Genomic DNA, 21,616 nt, shown 5'->3' with positions numbered 1-21,616 from the left:
TTTATTTAAATAAATTAACTTACAGATTTTATTATTTAGATATAATTTTTTGTTTCTATATGTGAGTTGTTTAATCTAGTTATTATTAATATAAAATATTATAATCTGACTAATATGCTAATGTTGATGTATTCTTTTAAGAACAATTCATAAGTAAAATATTGTCTCTTAACGAAAGTCCATTAAATATTACACAAGTAGTCTAAAAAAGAGTGATAATTTCACATATTTTGTTGAAAGTTAGATAAATTCACAACATAATATTATAGTCCTCTCTCGAATGTATCCCTATTTCTCTTGGATACATCTATTTCCGTCGGATACATATATATCCCTTCTCGAATTCATTCCTTCCCCGAAGTAATATGTCATTTGCAATGTATTGGACAACCAAGGAATATATTCGAGAGGAATGAAAAATTTGAGATCTTTGTAATTGAGAAAACTTCTCGGATGTGATGTAATTAGCCACCAAAGATATGAAATTTCTGTACTTTATACTATTTTTTTCTTTAGTAAACAACTTGAATATATTACTTTATAATCTATTCCAAATAGTCACATGACATAAATGTGTCGTTAACAACCTAATTTGAGAAAGTTTACTTCTAAAAAATTCTTTGCAGCAAGGAAATAGAGAATTGCGTTAGATTATGAGTTAAAATATTTCATGTTCGAGGAATATATAAAATGTTGATATCTTTGAAAAAATTCATCGATCTTCATATATATTCGTAAGTGATGTCTATCTTTCACAATGTTATTATCTTCGTTTTGTGATATTTGCACCATAAGTTTTGCGTCCGATAAAGTACTAATCATTAATCAATCAATTCGTAAAGATTGTTTTAAAGGCTTTCAGATATCTATTGCTTCAACTTGACTATAATGTGTTTGTATTTGACTTTGTCAATGAATTTTGTGATACATTTTATTATTGTCTTCCATAAATAGAAATACTTGAAAAATTGATTTCTAACTTCACAACAATAAAAACAATCAAGAAAGCAACTTTATTTCTATATATAATAACAATTATCGTAATTTTATATTCTAAATATTGAAAGTATTTATCAAAATAATTTTTGCCTCCACAAAAAACAAAAACAATCATGAAAGAAATTTTATTTCTATATACAATGACAATTATCGTAATGTTATATTCTAAATTACTTTAATTATTTTTTTTGATACTGCACTTAATACCAATGCCGTAAAGAAAACTCTAAAACTTACCCCCCACAAAATAACCAATATACTTTTTTTTCGATTTTTTTTCTAATTTATTTATTTTTTAGTTTTTTCATCCTTTATTTTCTAAACAAAGTCTTTTTCTATTAACATTTTCTTTTGTTGTTCTCCTTTATTTTTCAACTACTCATTTTCTTTATTTTGAATTTCAATATTAATTAGGATTTGAATTTTAAAGGTTGACTTTGTCAAATTTCCTTTGTTAAATAGTTTATATTATTTGATATTACGAAAATATAAAAATAAAAGTTTTATATTTTATAATCTTTCGATGAATACAAATCAAATTATTGATTTCTTGATAGTCAAACATTGTTAATTCTTTGTCATGAAATTTGATATTTTCTTTAAATTATTTAAAAGCTAATGATACGTCATTTTACAGACTATTTTAATAATCAAAATACGAATTTAGTGGTCATATTATGTAACATAATGTTAAAAACATGTTTAATTCCTTTAAAGTATTTCTAGGAACAAAATATTAACTATTCAAACACATTTTTATTTTAATTAGTTCAAAATTTTCTTTTTAAAATATGTCGAAATACATTTATTATTGTTTGTAAGAAGTTAATCAAGTAATAAAACTCTTCATTTAAACAAAATTACGATAAAATAAGTAAGTAATGAAGAAATGAACTTGGGCTTCTCAAGCCCAAATTCCCTGCTATTTGGGAGTGCTGCTGCCATATCCATTTTGGGCCTATGTATATCAGCATGTATACAAGAAAATGCAGGGAGTCTTGAGCCCAAAAGGGGCTCTATATTTCAGCTTTGATACACACTTAAAAGACTTTTTCACAATAATAACATACATCTTTAGTAAAAATACAATAAATAAGAAAAATATATATATTATAATTTAATCCAGAAAGTATACTAATCCCAAATGAAAATATTATGAAAGCTAAAAGTATCAAACTCACCCTAGTTTCCTGCAGACGTATAATTGATTAGTTCTAGCTAGTGAAAAATGGATGTGCAGATTTAATAATTTTTAAATGTAATTTATGAAATGTTGAGATAATGACAACTCAAAATACATTAAATTCGGTATATATCGACAATTATAGAAATTATGTGTATATTTTATATATGTCGAATCAAAGAGAATAAAATATTAATATTATTAATCATACATATTTTATCCCTATATTACGTCGTTTTGGTAAATTTTGAATCATTACTTATATTTGTTACTAAAATGACCTTCAAATTCTATTACGTACTTTTTTAATTATTATATTTGAATAAAATAAATTAGAGTTAAGTAAATTCAGTTAACACAAATATTTTGACCATAAGCTATTGTAATATTAGTTAAGTGATTTTTTTATTATAATACAATCAACAAGAATATAATGTGATTCAAAAAATATTTTTTTTTACTATTGATGTCATAATTGTTATTTTTAAAACATAATTGAAAACATTTTTTTTATGGGTCATCCAATCTACTTAATGATCAATGTGCTCTTTGATAGAATTTGTAGTACGTAGGGATTCCATAGTACATAATTGACTATGAAATTTTCAATAGTTGATGCAATTAATTGTTATTAATCTGAAAATATAATAGAAGAATATAGATATCCAAAAATGACATTCTCCAAATATATTTAATTTTAAGTGAAAAGGATAAAAATATCCAAAAAAAAAAAACTAATTTATAGTGTGAATAAGTCTTTTTACCATTCCGCGAAAAGAATTTTTCCATTAGTAACAACTAATCTTCTAGATGATAAATGATGTTATAAGAGTCAATATTTCTGTCTTTATTTTATTGTTTGTGAGATTAGCCTTGTTATTAATCATGCACACTAACAAAAAAATTTCAAGGACTCAATTATATTCAAGGACATCTAATTTTGACCCTAGAAAATAAGAAGTGGTTTATTATCTTAACCTTAATAAATGCCTTTTAAAAAAAATTACTTTTAATGGTGTAAAACTCCATGTATTAACTTAAAGATAATTTTAAAAGAATAAAAATTGTTTTAAAATTAATCTTGAAACTAAATAAAAATAAAAATACTACTTTTAAAATAAACAAAGTATTATAATAGAGTGTATATATATCCATTATGCTTTTAGTGTTTTCTCCTCTTTAAACGTAAGAATGGAGTTTATTAGTCATCAAATTCTAGTCAAGCCCAACCAAGGATACTGTTTTTGTGGAATTGAAAATTAAATTAAGAAAAAATTACATAAATTAATACATTTTAAAAAATAATTAGTGATTTTAGCTATACTTTTTGTTTATAACCATTTATAGCAATACTTTGTTAAATCTGTAATATGTATTAAAAGTAAATTATGTATGCAATATATATGAATTATAATTATTTTTTGAAATATATCATTTTTGTTTGGTAAAAAATTGTCACATTGTATTATAAATATATTAAAATATGTGATAAATGTATTATTTATCATTAAAATTTATATTATATGTGAATAATAAATTAAATGATAAATATTTTTTTTATTATAGCATATTTATGTAAGTTTCCCTTGAATTAATAACATTTTTTCTCGCAGTGATATAATATAAATCAGAATTATTAAATACTAATAAGTTTAAAGTTAGAAAAAAAAAAAGGTAATGATGGGATGACTTGGTAAAATTGAGTTGTTATCAAATGACAAATTTAATGATGTTACATAACAAAATATAAAATAATAGTTAAAATAGATGTTATATTTAAACTAATCAAAACACAATACAAATGTAATAACAAATCATTCAAACAAGTTCTATTATTTTTTGCCCACTCATGAAATCGAAAGAAACGACAATAAAATTTATTTGATCATCCACTATAAAAATTTCTGGTTGTTTAATTAAATGAAATTTACCTAATAATTCGGTAAAAATAAATCAAAGTTGTCACCATTAGTGATAAAATAGTTTCTAATAATAGCAGAAGATAGTCAAAGTCAAATCAGAACTTTTAAAAAAAAAAAAAAAAAGTGGTACAGTCAATATTGATTTTGAGTATTTATTGAATCGAATTAATTTGAATTGGTCAAATCCATTTTGGAGAAAATAATTTTGATTTTGACAAATCAATTGAAATTAAAAGGCTCCAATTTACTAAGGTCTTAATATGTACATTACGCATGCTAAGCATTTATTTACTGTTTTAACAATTGGTTGTTCTGTTTTATTTTATATGATATTTTTTTTTACTTTATATTTATATAAAAAAAATAATGTAACTTTATTATTCTATCCTTATTTAATTTTTTTGGAATTTAAGTTTTCAATTAATGAACATGAATTAATTTATTTTGATTAATTAATTTAATTAATGCATGTGAAGCATTTAGGCTTCATTTGTTTTCATTAAGATTAACATTCTGAATCTGTATACACATCTAAATATTAAGATATACATTAAGATCTAAATGTGCAAATCTGAATAAACATCAGAATATTAAGATGTTGTCTCTGAATCTAAATATGGGATTGTTGAAATTGTTTGTATTTAAAATCTGAATGTACATATGAAATTAAACGTCGTATCAATAAAATATTATAAAAATCTCATTTTAGTAAAATAGTTTTTTTATACAAAATAATATTTTAAAGTTGTTATCGCAACAAGTTAATATGATTTATCTATTAAGAATTTAACGTGAAGTTACAATATGACTATTCGTTGCACTCAAAAACTTTGAGAATCTAATATAACGCAATGTAAAATATTTTATATAGAGTAGTTATATAATGTTTATGAAAACATTTATTTTATAATGGACATCTGTTATTGTTATCGATCAAATAATTAATATTTTTTTATTTTTTGAAACCGTGCTAAATATTATATCATATATTGATCAATTCAAATATATCGACTAATTTATGAAAGTAAAAGACGTATATTAAGTTAGTAAGAACAAAGAAAATTATAAAGGTAAGCATTCAATTAACATTAATTAAATAAGAAAAGAAAAATTTATGAATTGTTGTGATGTGGCTGAATTAAGATATGAGTCTTATTTTTGAGTCTGAATGGTGTTAAGAATGTGTTACAAATCTGATTCATTCATATGTATTCAGACCATTAAGAGACTTATAAGAAAATAAAACAAACTAACTTAATGAACTTAATCTGAATAATTAAGATTCAATCCTCAAAAACAAAAACACTGAATGAGGCGAATCTGATTGATTAAGATTCAGACCCTCATTAAGTACAAACAAATGAAGTCTTGCTTAGCTTTTCTAAGTTGATGTAATGTATATTTTCTAAGCTAATAATTCATAAGGGTAAAAAATGAAAAATATGATAATTTATGTATTGATTTTATGAAATGATAAGTATTATGAATCAATTATTTATAAAAAGAGATGACATATATAATAAGAAAGAGAAAATATGTGCTCTATATATACTTCTACTAAATCCCATGAAATGTCACATCGATCGAGCCTTAGTAACACTATGTATTAGATAAAAGGTAAATACTTATCTGTATCATCTCATGTGTTTATATCAAATCAACACAAACTAATATGATTGAATAAAATGAATTTACATTAATTAATATAGTTAAGTACATAAATTATAGTGTTAGATATGCATTATGTATCTATGATTTGACAAAAATTGATTAAATTTTATCCACACAAAGTGGGACGGAAAGAAAAAGAATAATTGGTTGTCAATAATCAATATGAATGAAATCATTTGTAATATTACTAATTCAAGTTCATACGTTCTTACAATTTTAAATTTATTTTAGAAACCTTTGTCAAAGACGTGACACTATTGGCTTATAAAATCATATCACGTCAATACTAATAATAAAAATTATTTATCTGTAGCATATCCTAATTTTAAATGTTGGAATTCTTCTTTCTTCCTAAATTTTATTATAAAAAAAGATACACGTTGTTGTATCATTAATAAATGCAAAAATAATTATGTGAAAGAAAATACTACATATACTATTCTTCATCTTTCTTGTTATCTTTGCTTTTATACTTTAGTTTATAACAAAAATTATATTTTTACAAACGTACAATCACATACAAAATCACTAAATATAGATAATACAAGAATTTTATGAAATTTTAATCAAATTAAGTCCTCATGGCAAAAGATAATTTTCACTTCGAATGAAAAAAAATAAATTATACAGATAATCACGTAACAAGAAACATTTTTTTTTCCATATCTATAAGAACAATTTTTTTTTCTTCAAAACTTACGAGAAATATAGGTTTTCAAAACCAACTACAAAATTTAACATAACTAGGATTGACAAAATTCAAAACACAAAGCAGCACTATGCAATTATTGAAAAATAGTTGCATACAAAATCTCAAATAATGGTGTGTTCAATTTATTTTAATCATATAAAAGGAAAATAAACGTGGAACAAGCATATCAAAAGACATAAAAATAATGTAATTCGATCAATCGATCTACATCTACAAAAGAGATGAACAATCCGTTATATAACTATGAGAGTACAAAATAAAGAAAAATACGTCAATCAATTCACTAGGAATATAAGAAAGTTAACACAAGTGATATTATCTCCCAGAACTACATTATAAATACTGATTACGTCAGGATGAATGAACTTCTATTTAAATTCTAAACTTCTACCCAAAAAAAATTAACAAACTCCTAAATCTTTTCTTTAAAAAAAATTCGATTTACTTTCTCAAGACAATTAATGTACAACACTTAATACCTCGTAACCAAAGCACTCCAAGTCTATTGAACTCTTGATGATTTCTATGTTTAAAACTTACGCTGCCTTTCATTAATTATTATAAAAGGAATAATACATACGTTGACGTAGATATTTATATATTATTTTTCATGACTATATACATTTTACTTGCTCCAAAATAAAATATATATACTCCTTAGCATTATTTTAGTTCTTATGAACACAAAAAAATTGTTAAATTTTACCGACAATTACGTTAATCATTTGTCTTCTTTTGCCTTTTTGATTATCATCGCCTCCATAATTAGTACTACTTCCGTTCATTTTGACGTAATTATATTTTCTTTATATCCTTTTAATTGTGATGTTATATTTTTTAAAATTAATTTAATTAATATTTTAAATTAAAATATTAAATATTTAAAAATTATATTAAAAATACTATATATTATAAACATTAATAGTCGAACTTCTTAAATAAAAATCAAAAAAATTAAAAACAGACTAAGAAAGTACTTGTTTCGTTCAAAAAGAATGTTACTATTTCTTTTTTAGTTTGTTTAAAAAAGAATGACTCATTTCATTTTTTGGCAACACTTTAACTTTAACTTTCCACGTGACATGTTTAAGATTAGTGGCGGAGCCAGAAATTTATTAAAAGGAGTACAGAAATAGCCACTTGTTATGTTAAGAGTGTCCAAAATAGGTTATTTAATCATTTCCTATATCATTTTACTTGTATATATGCTAATTTTTCCAAGTATGTGACTGCGCCACTGTTTAAGATCACAAGATTAAAGAACATTTTGATATATTTGAAATAACTTTAATTTTAAATCACAAGACTAAAGTTTTTTTTTTCTTTTCTTAAATTCCATTCGAACTTAAACTAAACTATCATTTTTGAAACAAAGGGAATATCAAATTTTGCACGCTATTTATATTAATACGAGACTTTATTATAAAAATAAAATTAAAAAAAAAACTTATGTTAAAAATAAAATAAAATGATGAGTAATAATAATAATAATGAAAGACATTAGTATCATTATGGGAAAAGAGAAATAGTTGTTGGAAGTTGAAGCTAATGATGCTTATGCTTTCTGGCACGACAAACATAAAAGCCAAAATGGCATCTAGTTACAGTCAAAACCCAATTTTTTCCTTTTTTTTTTCTCCCGCCCCATCTTTAATTTTTTTTCTTCGAAATAACTTAATTGATTTGAAAGATAAATTCTCTATACTTTCATCAATTGAATTAAAAAATTTATTTAATAAGTAATGAAACTTCTCTATACTTTCATCAATCGAATTAAAAAATTTATTTAATAAGTAATGAAACTTCAATGCAATTATTATTATAAAAATTTATGATAGTAATATAAGGGTCCGTTTGGATGGATTTAATAAAAGGAGTTTTAAAAAAGTACTTTTGAAAGTGTTGAAACTTATTTTTAAAATAAACAGTTATGTGTTTGGATAAAAGTGCTCAAGTTGTTATGTCAAACGTGAAAAGGGAAAAATGAAAGAAAGAAATGTTAGGGTTATATGGGTAATTTAGAGATTGGATAAAAATATTAAGGGCAAAAAGATAAAAATGTAGTCAATTTAAAACAGCTTATAAGTTAAAAAAAACACTCCTACCCCACCTTTTAACCTTTGACTTAAAATAAGTTTTTTTTTAACTTAAAATAAGTTATTTTTAATATTGCCAAACAGTTAAATAAATCAAAAACCAACTTTTAAATCAGTTTGACCAGCTTTTAAGCTGAGCCAAACAGACTCCAAGTCCACTCATGAAGTTGATAGCAACGGTAATAAAGATTAGTAGTTCACCCACTATAAAAAATAAATTATGGTCATTAATTAAAGGAAATAGACGTATCAGGTTGTCAACATCAGTAATAAAATTTTTACTAGCACGAAATAAAAAGTCAATCCAGGAGAAATTAGCTAAATAGTACGTTTTCATTTCGTCATGAATTTTTGAAAATTAAAACTTTGAATTATGAAAATTTGACAGTTGTGTTTACATAAACTGAAAAATACTTTGGATATTTGTAAGTAAAGTGAAATTTCTCCTATGACCAAATTCTGAAGTTTTTGAAACTTCAAATATTTTTTGAAAATCTAATGAACAAATAAATATTAAAATAGAAAATTTCAAAATATGATCTATATCTTTAAGCCAAATGCAAGCTATTAGTTTTTAAAAATGTTTTAATTAGTTGAGAATAAGATACAGCCAAATAATAAGAAAATGAAATTATAGAAGTAGACAAATTTGGCAGAAACCTACTACTCAACTGTCCTCTGTATTTTAAAGGATAAAAGGACCACGAGTGGACCTAAAGATCTGTAATATAAATTTTGTTTAAATAGTATATTTGTATTAAAAATTTATTAAAATATAAAATTCGATTATTAAGACTAAAAACTACAGTTATAAAGTTTTAAATCGTAAAATTAAAATTTTGAATGGGCTAAATTTACTTATTTAAAAAATCATAGTAATCAACTTTTGCCTTGCTTCTTCTGTACTAATTTATATGGTACTTTTTATGTATTAAGAGTCAAACAGTTTAAGTTTGATCAAAATTTGCCCATGAAATTTTTAATTTTTGTTAATTGAATTGATATATGTAAATTATGTAAAAAGTACTATTAATTATAATAATTGATAATTTAAAATATTTAAAAAATCTATAAAAAATTTATATTTAAAGATAGATTTATTTGATTGTTAAAATTCGAAATGTGACATAAAAAATAATACGAAAGGAGTATTACTTACGTGTGTTATTTGCCCGTGCCATTTGGTAGGTGTAAGTAAGGTTGTCATTTTTTTTATTTTAGCAAATACCAGTTGTTCTTCCACTTTGACAACCAAATTTACACTCTTCTTTTAATCGTTATTATTATTATTATTAAGCACTAAATGCCAATACCTATAATATTTTCTGTTGAAAACAAATAAGTATTGTTTGAATTATTTTTTTAGTTTAAAAGGAAGCGTGGATTATATTTTTTCATATTATCATTTTGATAATTGAAAATTTACAATCTTAAAATTAAAAGTGGAATGGAGTATAATGGAAGCAGTATAACTGATTTTCCCCCAAATTTTAGCGTGATTTCCTCTTATTTTGCGTAGAGATTTATTATATTATAGTATATGAAGAAAAAGTAAAAGGGAAAATAAATAAATTAATTAAATAATAAGTGGGGCTTTGACTAAAAAAGGGACCACAAGCAGACTGTTAAGTATATTGTGAGAAAAGCAAAATAGAAACAAAATAAAGATATGCACAAAAAGCCATATAACTCTCTCTGCAATAAATAATTAAGGCAAATCCCACTTCAAAAAAACTCTCTAATTTGTACAAAAAAAAAATAAAATCTTTGATCCAAAAAGAGGAGAAAAAAAAAAAACTTATGTTGATTTTTCACTTCATAAATCATTCATTTCTGTAAATTTTTTTTTTCTTTCATCAATTTCAATCATGCCATCGCGTGAACTCCGTTCACTACCGCCGTTGCCGCTGTTGTCGCCGCCGCCGCAGCATGTTCACCGTCAGAGCCACAATCTATTGGCACCTCTCGCCGGAGGAATAGCCGCTGCTGCATCTCTCCTTATTCTCTTCACTTTATGCTTCCGGAAAATAAGCTTGAAGCGAACCGTTCCCTCTTCCGATTCAGAGTCAAAACCCCCTCACCGGTTCTCATACACCTCTCTCCGTCGAGCCACCTCTAAATTCTCTCCATCGCTTCGTCTGGGTCAAGGTGGGTTTGGGTCTGTTTACAGAGGAACTGTCAAAAGCCCAACTACCAATTCTAATGTCTCGGTTGCTGTTAAAGTCATGGACGCTGGGTCCTTGCAAGGTGAGCGTGAATTTCAGAACGAACTCTTTTTCGCTGGGAAAATTGATTCTAAATACATTGTTTCCACTATTGGTTTCTCTTCCGATCAAAGAGGCCGTCGTATGCTACTAGTTTACGAGCTTTTAGCTAACGGAAGCTTACAAGACTGCCTTTTGCATCGCAAGTGTAGTGAATTGAAGGATTGGAAAAAGAGGTTTACAATTGCTCTTGATATAGCTAAAGGGTTGGAGTACTTGCACCATTTCTGTGACCCACCAGCGATTCACGGCGATATTAAGCCTAGTAATATACTACTGGATGATAATTTCAATGCGAAGATCGGCGATTTTGGATTGGCAAGGTTGAAAGCGGAGGATCATATTGAGATTGAAGTGAGAAAGGAGAGTCCTGTAGGAAATGCGGCTGAGGATAATGGGTCGGTGGCAGAGGAAACTGAGAGTGTGATTACTGTGAATTGTTTAGACGAGTTTCACAGAGGAGTTGAGCAGTCGCCGGAGAGTTTTGTTAGACACGAGGCCTCGCCGGAGACGGTTACTGGGGTGGAATTGTCACCTGAGGCTCCTGTGGTGTTTCCAAGAACGGTGGCAGCTATGGCATCCCCATCTGAGGGTCTAGAAAAAACGAGTCTTTCCGAGGGTAATTTTGATCGGTCCAGTATAGACAGTGGGATTGAAATTGGAAATAAGAAGAGTGGAGTGAAGAAGAAGAAGAAGAGCATTACAGGGAAAGACTGGTGGTGGAAGCAAGATACTGGTGGGACGGATTCAGGAGCGGTGAAGGATTATGTAATGGAATGGATTGGGAGTGAGATCAAGAAGGAGAGGCCAAAGACAGAGTGGATTGGGGCTTCGTCGAGTTCAGGACCAGTAGGAAAAATAGAAAAGAAGAAACATAGGAAGCGATTAGATTGGTGGGTTTCATTAGATGATGAAAAAAATGGAAAGGAGGAAAAGAGGAGGCCTGCAAGAGAGTGGTGGAAGGAGGAGTATTGTGAGGAGCTTGCTAGGAAGAAAAAGAAAAAGAAGAAGGAACAGGGCGGAAAGGGTTCAATTAGTGATGATTGTCATAGTGAGTCTTGGTGGCCAAGGGATGATGAATTATATACGGCTAAAAAGAAGAAAAGGAGCAGGAGTAGGGGTAGTAAAAGTAGCATGGATTGGTGGCTGGATGGATTTAGTAGTGAGCTTCGGAGAGCTCGTAAGAATAGTTACGATTCTGCTAGTGGGGATATACCTAAAAGTGGTGGCATCAGTAGCACTCCAAGCATGAGAGGAACTGTATGTTATGTTGCACCAGAATATGGTAGCTGTGGGGATCTATCTGAAAAGTGTGATGTATACAGCTATGGGGTACTTTTGTTAGTTCTTATTGCTGGGCGTAGGCCACTTCAGGTGACGGGGTCACCCATGTCCGAATTCCAGCGTGCTAATCTTCTCTCTTGGGCACGTCACCTTGCCCGAGCAGGGAAGCTTCTTGATTTGGTTGATCAGTCTGTTGAATCATTAGACAAAGAACAAGCATTACTCTCCATCACTGTTGCCCTGCTCTGCTTGCAAAAGTCACCTGCACGCCGACCATCAATGAAAGAAGTAGTGGGGATGCTTTCTGGTGATTTAGAAGCTCCCCAGTTACCAGTTGAACTTTCACCATCACCCCCCTCCCGCTTCCCAATCAAGTCCCACAAGAAGGTCCGGTGAGCTTAAATCAGGTTTCAGTTCTGTACAAAACAAAAGTTTAAGTTGTTGACTATTTCTTGTTTTTGTGGATGACTTACGATGTAAAGAAGAGATTGGAAACAAAAAATTAACAGTTTTAATGGATTTTGATGTTTGCTTTACATGTTCTGCATATTGTTTTACTTTCAAGTCGTTATCTGTGTATTCTTTTCCTTCTGGAAGCTAAATAACAAAAGAAAAAGTCATTTGATATTTTATCTTGAGTTTTGGTAACTATTCCTAATTACCGGTTATATTTGGACAAGCAGAACTTGGCCTCAGATTGAGGTGTTTCCAGCGATTGTTTGTGTCTAGGCTGCTGCTGCTTAAGGACCCCAATTTGGACAGTTGATAGCTATTACCAAACATTGGCCGTTAACATCCCTTTCTTTTCCTTTGTGTATTATCCCTGCTTTTGAATAATTATCCTGGACAGTAGATAACTATTACTATAACTGCTAACCGGCCCCTTCCCCACTCCCTAAAAATGAATAATGAATCAAATAAATGTGAGGGGGAGGAGTGGCGAAGTGCACCCTTTAGTCCTTTCTTGGTAAAAACTTGGAGATATTAGATCTATTTTGCTCATGATGGGGAGATATGATACTTGTAAGGTGGAGGTCTGGATCTGCATTCAGGTATGCTTTTTTCTCCAAGATTATAGCAACTTGTTTGTGCTTTTTTATAGTTTCAACTCTTTCACATGCAAATTCCCCTGCTTTGTTTCTTTATGAAATTTCTGCTGCCTGTCTTTGTAATTATCAAATGTTATTTACTAAATTAAAATTGTTTGGTTTGGGTCCTCACCGTAATCCATATATGCCTTTGCAGATTCAGAGTCTCATTGCCCTTAACACTCCCCTCTCTACTTAGATATGAGAATCCATTAAGCTCAGCTAATGTTAAGTGCTTGTGCTAGTCAATATATTCTGAACGGTAGAAGACAATATTTTCTCATATTAGTTGAATGCTTATTGTGCTAAAGGCCTCAGCAGCAATACCATTGAGTTGTTGCATGCCACAAAAAAACTATTGTCGGATGGAGGATATGGGGAGAATAAAATATATCATATTCTGACATAGATTGCAATTACTTCTTGAGAGAACAGGGGAGAGAGACCAATTTTTTTCTTAGTAAGAGTGTATTTCAGGACATTGATACTGCTTATAATTGGGAGTCTCGAGGTCAACCTTTTGAGTACGAATTCTTTTTGGAAATAAAATTGTAGTTGTCTAAAATCAGCTACCTGGGATTTATTTTTTTTGATAAAGATGGTGCGAACTTAGCTTGGCTTCTAGATCTGCTTGGAACCCACACCTTTCTATTTGCAGGTCTGCTCCCCCTTCCTTGCTGTGTGCTTTCTTGTTAAAGAATATATTTAATTACTTGGTATTTATCTGCTTTAAATAGCTGCTAGTCCATTAGCACAATGTGCTCTCATATTCTTGAACTTTGAAAAGTTAGTATACTGCTATTAAGTTGCACATTTCTAGGCATTGCGCAAGCCCATCTATCTTCTGTCCCTTTAAAGTATTTTTGTTCTTGTTTTTTTCGTCCTTCCACACTGCACTTTGGAGCTGATACTTTAGTGCATAATAATATTGTACAAACATTACATTCTCCATTTTGGTGCCTAATGGTTTCTCACAGATGTATTCATCATGCTGACATGTGGTCTCTTGCTACCAGGAGTCCCTTTTATAAGAAATTCAATGTACTGTCTTTAGGTGCTAGACGAAATATGGATGCAGTTTTTGTTTGTCCTTTTCCATGCTAGTGTTATAAGTGATAATTCTTAGTTGTTCTGTTGAGGACTTCAAAATCCTAATTCGTCATTACAACCATTGTTGTCAAAGGCAAAAAATATAGAAAAACCCAAGGTTCGTTAGGGTTTGGAGTGTTAAGTGCTGCTAAAGCGTACACTTTAGCAAGGAAAGGTGCATAATGAAGAAACAATTAAGTTGCATATTTTACACAGTGTGTTAATGAATTGGGCATAACTCTACCTCAAAAGTTAGTTCATGGGGAAGATTGTCCAAGATCATATAAAGGGACCTCTCATCCCTAATCAACAAGAGAATTGGACATTTGAAGTGTGAACAATATAAGATGGGGCCAACATCTCGTGTAGATGGATCTAAAGGTGAGAATCGCCCAAGCTATATAAAGAGAACACCTATCCCTTTTACCATCGATGTGAGGACTCTCCCCCCCCCCCCCCCCCCCTCATGTTAGGGATGGATATCTGGAGCGTGGACAATTTCATATCTAGTTATTGATTTTCTTAAACTACATTTGTAGTTTTTGTGATCCAATAACTTATTCATTCTATAGAGTGAGAGGGATCGGTTGGGTTATGAACAAATTGTACTAATACGGTTTATCTAGTGAATATACTCTTGTTAGTAAATGTTTGGTTTATTAGATTTAAAGTGGGATATACCAGGTATGACATAAAATATGTGTTTGGTTGGTTTTATACTAGATTAAACTTTTTTTTTCCTAATTTTAACCTTGGCCTTCTTAAAGGACTTGGTGAAATAGTTCTTGAGAGGGCTTGGCCTTTTTAAAGGAACTGAGGACAAGAGTTTTTGAGAACGGCATATTTCCCATATTGTTGTTTTATTTCAGGATTAGTAATCCTAGGATTGTTATCCCACATTTATAGGTCTAAGGAGAGGTATGGGTCTACTAATAACCCTCTACCCTAAACTTTCGACGTCCTCTATCTAGGATCATGTCCTCGGTGAGTTGAAGATGTGTCATGTCATGTCTAATCACCTCTATCCAATTTTTTCTTGGTCTACCTTTACCTCTCCTTAAACCTATAGCTGCCAATCTGTCACACCTTCTCATTGGGGCATCTATGCTCCTCCTTTTTACATGCACGAACCAACTCATTCTCGTTCCTGGATCTTGTCCACCACTTAGGCGGTTAGGCCAGTCCCACCTTGCCCCGTATATGTAACTAATTGTTTTTCTCCTAGTTTATCCACACATCCATCTAAACATCCTCATCTCCGCTATACTCATCCCACATTTAGCATGGTATAAAAATAATACCACAATTGTGGCTAAATAATTCCTGAATTGTTTATACCAGTATAATTTTTTTTAACCAAATGCGGGATATAATATTTCATTAATCCCACTTTTTATCCCAAAATTATTATGCCATATCCTTGTAAGTTGTAACCATGCCACCCCTAATAGAGTTGTTTTGCCTCATATAACTATTTTCCATTGCTGCTATTTTAAAAAAAGAATTTATGGGCCTGATGAATTTACATCCTATTCCAGAAAGTACTTTTGGTTGGCTATTTTTTGCAAGCTTCAGCACATTTGTGCCTTCGCTGAAGCGTCATAGTGAGGTTCAGTGACCAACTTGTCTTCTCCTTTATTTAAGGTTTAAGTGTGCGTTTGACTATACTTGTTTGTGAAATTAGGTCTTAGGCCTAACTCAAGCCTTATAAGGAGTCCACCCATCTCATTAACCACCGATGTGGGACTTTTGTCATTCTTTAACACCCCACCTCACGCCCAGTGCTTAGCATCTGGTGCATGGGCAATTTTGATTTTAGGAGCCCCAACATCGGGTAAGACGGGCCCTGCTATACCGCGGGATGATTATGCCTTTTGGTGTAACATATGAGTAGACTGGTCATATTGTAATTTTGATGCTGTAAAGAAATATGTTTCATCAGAAAGAAGCAGTTGCCAGTGTCACAAAAAAATAAGAAGCTTCTTAGAAGATGGACGTATCCATGGAATTTTGTGTCTGCAGTCTCTCGTAAAGCTTGGGCCTTGGCATTTCTGCAATGTGGACTAAGTCAGTTATAGATGACTGCAGGTTCTCATACTGTTTTATAAGATATATCCTTCTCCTCATTAGTGTTTTTGTGTAAGTGAATATATTTGTCACCATTACTTTATGATGATGCCTGATTCTGCTTACACTTTTAGATGGGCTGCATTTCAACACCTCACAAACAATACTGTGGGCATATATGTTATCATTATATTACAATGACTGATTCAGCTAATCCCTTTCAAATCGATGAACATCCTCCAAAGCTGGTTTGTCCATTTGCAATGCAAAAGAAGATGATTGATTATCTCAGCTTGTTTTCCACATAGAAAACGTCAAGAGGCTAGTTGATACCCCCCTTTGGTTGAGATTTTCACGAGTTACACTGCTTCTTTAGCCAAAAGCCAGATGATGCAGTTAATTTTGAAGGGAAATTTTAGTTTCCATATCATCTTCCAAGGGAAATTTCTTTCCTTCATCACTTCTACATTTAGCCCCGTGTATGCAGGCATCCAACGCATTGCAGCCAGCCATTCTTTTCATATGATGTATGCAGCAAAGAATATGCATTATGTCTATGTATGTGCAGGAGTCATGAGGAGCAGCAAGAATTGCACAGGGCGGCAAAATATGTTTGAAGGCTGAAGTTGATGGAATAGAGCATGCTTGCTGCTTCTCAGCATTTATATTGCTTACAGTATGTGAACTACAAGCAATATGCATGTAAGAAGGCAGGCCATGATCCTATTTCAAGGTTACTTTTCATCTATGCCATACGAAGGTGATTACCTCTTCGCTTTATTGACTTGCCTGATACTCATATTGTTGATTAGAGACTTAGAAGTGTCGACATATATTTCAAAAAATTAATCGAGATGGTGTTCCTTTAGTTTTCTGTTTGGATAAGCTCAAAAGATCTTCATTATATCAGTAAAGGAGGACAAGTCTGAAAAGGTTTAATACATAACCTCAGATCAGTATGATCAAGTTGTGTACGTGGATGTTGCTATCTTACTTCAGTCACCCCATCTACCCGCTCCTCCATGGTTAAATAAGTTAAGTGGGTCATTCTTCTAATTCTTTCGTCTAATTGATATCCCCAGTATCTGATATATACCTGCAACTATGATAATTGAGTCAAACTAGTTACACCAACTCTTTATTTTTGTACAAGGGCGGGTACGGATGGGGCACCTGTTATTTGTTCTACACCAAGTTCTCATTAATTGCACTTACTATGTATTAGAGTGCGTAGAAATATCTAAGGGAAAATTCTCCTGCTATACTAGATTAAATAGTGTCTATTTCTGCTCTCCTCGTTTGATTCAGTGCGTAGTATGGAGGTGGTGGGACGTATTTCAATTCCACATAGAACTTAAGACATCTGGTTTAGAATCACATTTCAAAAATGGAATTATAAATTTATTCGTTAGAAGTACTGAGTTCACATGAACCTTGTGACCATATCCATTGGACTTTGTACATGCCATGTTGGTTCATTCTTTAGGCCTATAGAATAAATCTCTTAACTTTTCTCTTTGATCTAAAATACTACTATATATTTGTGCTTGCTGATTTGCTGAGTACTGGAGATACTTAGCCATGACTTATTCAATTCTCGAGATGGTCCGCATTTCTAGAGGGGATAGCTCAACATATAAAGTAGTTTAGCCATATGACTCCTTCCTTCGATTTTATGGGCATTTATGTTTTAAGTCATGGTACTTGGAGTTGAGATTTACAGCTAAAGGGTGATGTCTAGACCATACTTGTTTTTATGAAGGTGCATTATGCAAAGAGATGGTCCTTTGTGAACAAATTTGAATTCTGCCTGCATATGACAACTTTTCAGCTTCATGTAGAAGTCGGGGACGTAGTCCAAATTAAATCATGAGAAATCTCGTCAAATATATTCTTTATTTGATACTTCCTTCGTTTCAATTTGTTTGGATGGGAACGTTTGTCCCGTTCCCATCCAATCAAGACTTTTAAAGACTTGTTGCCTGGAGGAAGTACATCTTGTGATATAAATTTGGTTTTTTTTTGTCTCATCATAAAGGGTAGGGTGAGGTTCCTTTAATTTAATTTGTTTATGGGTACCTACCTCATTTAATTCCTTTAGATATGTACTAGTAATTGTTGGAGTATGTCATTTCAGATTATTATTATTATTATTATTACTATATTATAATCATAATAAGTGTCATTATCAGTTACTTCATGTCATCACAAAGTAAAAATGGTAAGATAATTAACAGTCAAAATAAAGAAGAAAACATAAGTAATTCACCTGAATTTTCATGTTATGGGTGGATATTCAGTTCTTTCACCTTGTGTAAAAGGACTCTGCATAAATCGAACCGAAAAAATGTTATTGGGTTTTAATTGGTTTATTAAAAAAAATTATTGGGTTATTGATTCGGTATCGGTTTTTACTATTGGGTTATTGGGTAAATCAATAACCCAATAAGACGGTAATAATTTAGGTTGTTTTACTAGTTTTTACTATTTACTCAAAATCTAAAGATTAAAGTAAGGGGTTTACAATTGTAGCTATTTGATTTTAGTTTTGGTATTGTTGGACTATTTTATTTTAGTTTTAGTTTGTAATTGTAGGTTGTAACTTTTGCAAGTCTGTAAAGATTCGTAATTTGATTGAACATAAAAAATTTCATACTATGTTTTGGTGGTAACATCTAATTATAGTCTTCGTACTATATTTTCTCTTATTGATATTATTTCTCATTATCTTTCTTGTTTTACCATATCAAAAGCATTTAAAGAGATGAGAAGACATATAATATTTTATGGACATTTTCTTATTGAGTAAATCGAAAATCGAACTGATAATGATAAAAACACGATAAAGAATATTCTATTGGTTTGTTATTGAGTTAGCATATTTAAAAATAAAAAATCGATAAACCAAAATGATAATAAATAAAATCGAACTAAGTCGATCGATGCATACCTCTTGTGTCACGATTCAAATATATTTGGAGGCGTTTGAGCATAGTTTTCAAATATTTTATTTTTTGAAATATATGGAGTTAGAGTTAAATTCGTAGTTTACTTTTTTGCAAAAGAGATTTGAATATATGTCAGTTGAAAAAAAGATTATAAATATTTTTTAAAAATCATTTCTAGTTGAATTCTGAATATTTTCTTATGACCAAATAAATTTCAAATAAAGTGAAAAATTATTCTGAAACAAGTAAAATATTTTGTTTTATGAAAAAAAGGTGACTATTTGAGAGTTTTTTTTTTCTTTGGTATTTGAGAGTTGAGGTAAGAAACACAAAGAAACCATGACCCAAATAAATAAATACTAACAAATAATGCAATTATTAAATCAGATTGTAATGTGCACTGTCCTCTATATTAAGTGTGTATATATATATATATATGGACTGTCCAGAGAGTAAATTCTTAACATCATTGGGACATAACCATTAATTTCAAAATAGAAAAACATAATATATAATAACTACGCCCTCCGTTCCATTTTATATAGCACCATTTCCTTTTTCGATCAGTCTAAAAAAGAATGTCACATTTTCTTATATAGTAAGTATTTAAATGTACAATTTCTAGTCCCACTTAATTTTAAAAGTAGTACCCAAATATACTTATGAAAAGAAAGAAAAATAAATCTACTTTTGAAGGACAATTTAATAAATATTTACTCCGTATCCGGTCAAATATTATCACATAAAATAAGACGGAAAAAGTATATAATTTGAAGGTTCATTTCTAAAGAAAAATATCGTAGGAGCATGGAGGTATAAATGACAAACAGGATTGGATGGGGGCAAACTCCCATAAATTTGTGAAAAACTTTAATCGATTCCATTCCGCCTTCAGTCAACATGGGCTTCACGTAAACTTACGCAAAAAATAAAACTATCAAAGCTTTTAAAATTGATTATGAATATATTAATTACACTTTATATTTTGGCAAGTTCGATAATTTTGTGATTCAAAATAGTTGCTCACTTCGTTCGGTATCGTTTGTCATGATTTTTATTTTTAGAGTCAAATTATAAAAATTTTGAATAATATTTTAAGATGTATTATTTCATCATGTTAATATACAAAAAAATTGAAACTGATAGTACTTTTTATATAGTTTTAGAATATCTAATTTTTTTGTTTAAAATATTGAATTAATGTGATCTAATTTAACTTGAAAATTAATTAAATTGATTTTCAAAAAGTGTAACGTGACAAATAATTCCGAACAGAGGAAGAGAGTATATTAGAATCGGTAGTTGAAACAATAATAAATGTTATGTTAGGAGTTGTTATACGAAAGCAGTTTGTAATTATACGCAGTTTTTATTTTTAATTATCAAATTTGTGAGGATTCAATTTTTTTAAAAAAAAATTAAAATTAAAATTAAATTTATATATCTACATAAGCCCACATAGGATCCCATCATGTTTTTAAAAGATTACTTCATCCTAACCCATAGCCTTAAACCCACTCCTAGGCCATAGCATTAAATCTTCACCCGTTTCTCTTCATTTTATAAAAAAAAATGATTTGCTTTAATTAAATACGAAATTTAAGAATATTAAAAAAAAATTAAATTTTCTAGTGCTAAATTATAGTTAGGTCAAATGTACAAACTTATTTTTTGATCTTATGACCTTAAACATGCCACGTGAAGAACTTAAATTGAAATGTTACCAAAAAAAAGAAAAAAATCATTCTTTTTTAAACAGACTAAAATAGAAGAAAAATCAATTTTTTTTAACGGAGAGAGTACATTATAAGTAGGGAGAAATTGTTTTCTTTTCAAATTAGGTATATATGTAGTATATATTAAATTTTTTCAATTTTTTGCTTATTTACTTTTTCATATTTTGAATCTCTTTAGCAAAAGATTTCTTACTTATAGGCTTCTCTAGTTTTGTTAATTTTTTTTTAGTAAAAGTATCAATAATATCCTTTTAATTATCAAATTAAACAAAAATTGTCATGATTAATAATCTGATCTAAATACTCATGCCGTCAATAGTTTGTTTAATCTAAAAATTACTTTTGGGGGCAAAAAAAGTTATTTTCTTATAAAACATATAAATTCTTCTCTTTCTAAACACATTATTTTCTAATAAAAATACTGTAACTCATCATAAATTTTCGCATAAATAAAATCATAATAATAAAATCTTTTTTCTAATAAAATATAAAATATTTTCATTTCTTACTATTTTCTGAATTCAAGGAAAACAGTCGTTTGCTAATATAATTTTTGA

The 21,616-nt window shown here is 29.5% G+C and overlaps 1 protein-coding gene across 1 annotated transcript; it reads left to right on the top strand.

Moving 5' to 3' along the window:
- The first annotated feature begins 10,240 nt into the window (after positions 1-10,240).
- LOC101268163 (receptor-like serine/threonine-protein kinase At4g25390) lies at positions 10,241-12,667 on the top strand. The gene has a single exon (XM_004234099.5). It carries the CDS (start codon positions 10,452-10,454, stop codon positions 12,525-12,527), a length of 2,076 nt encoding a protein of 691 aa, XP_004234147.1. The 5' UTR covers positions 10,241-10,451; the 3' UTR covers positions 12,528-12,667.
- The last annotated feature ends 8,949 nt before the right edge of the window (positions 12,668-21,616 follow it).

This window comes from Solanum lycopersicum, chromosome 3 (assembly GCF_036512215.1).
Source record: "Solanum lycopersicum chromosome 3, SLM_r2.1".
Lineage (NCBI taxonomy): Eukaryota > Viridiplantae > Streptophyta > Magnoliopsida > Solanales > Solanaceae > Solanum > Solanum lycopersicum.
Note: the sequence above shows the minus strand (reverse complement) of the source record. Positions and strands in the feature narration are given on the sequence as shown.

Excerpts from the sequence above, each read along its gene's own strand:
- LOC101268163 (XM_004234099.5), top strand. The coding sequence starts at position 10,452 with ATGCCATCGCGTGAACTCCGTTCACTACCGCCGTTGCCGCTGTTGTCG.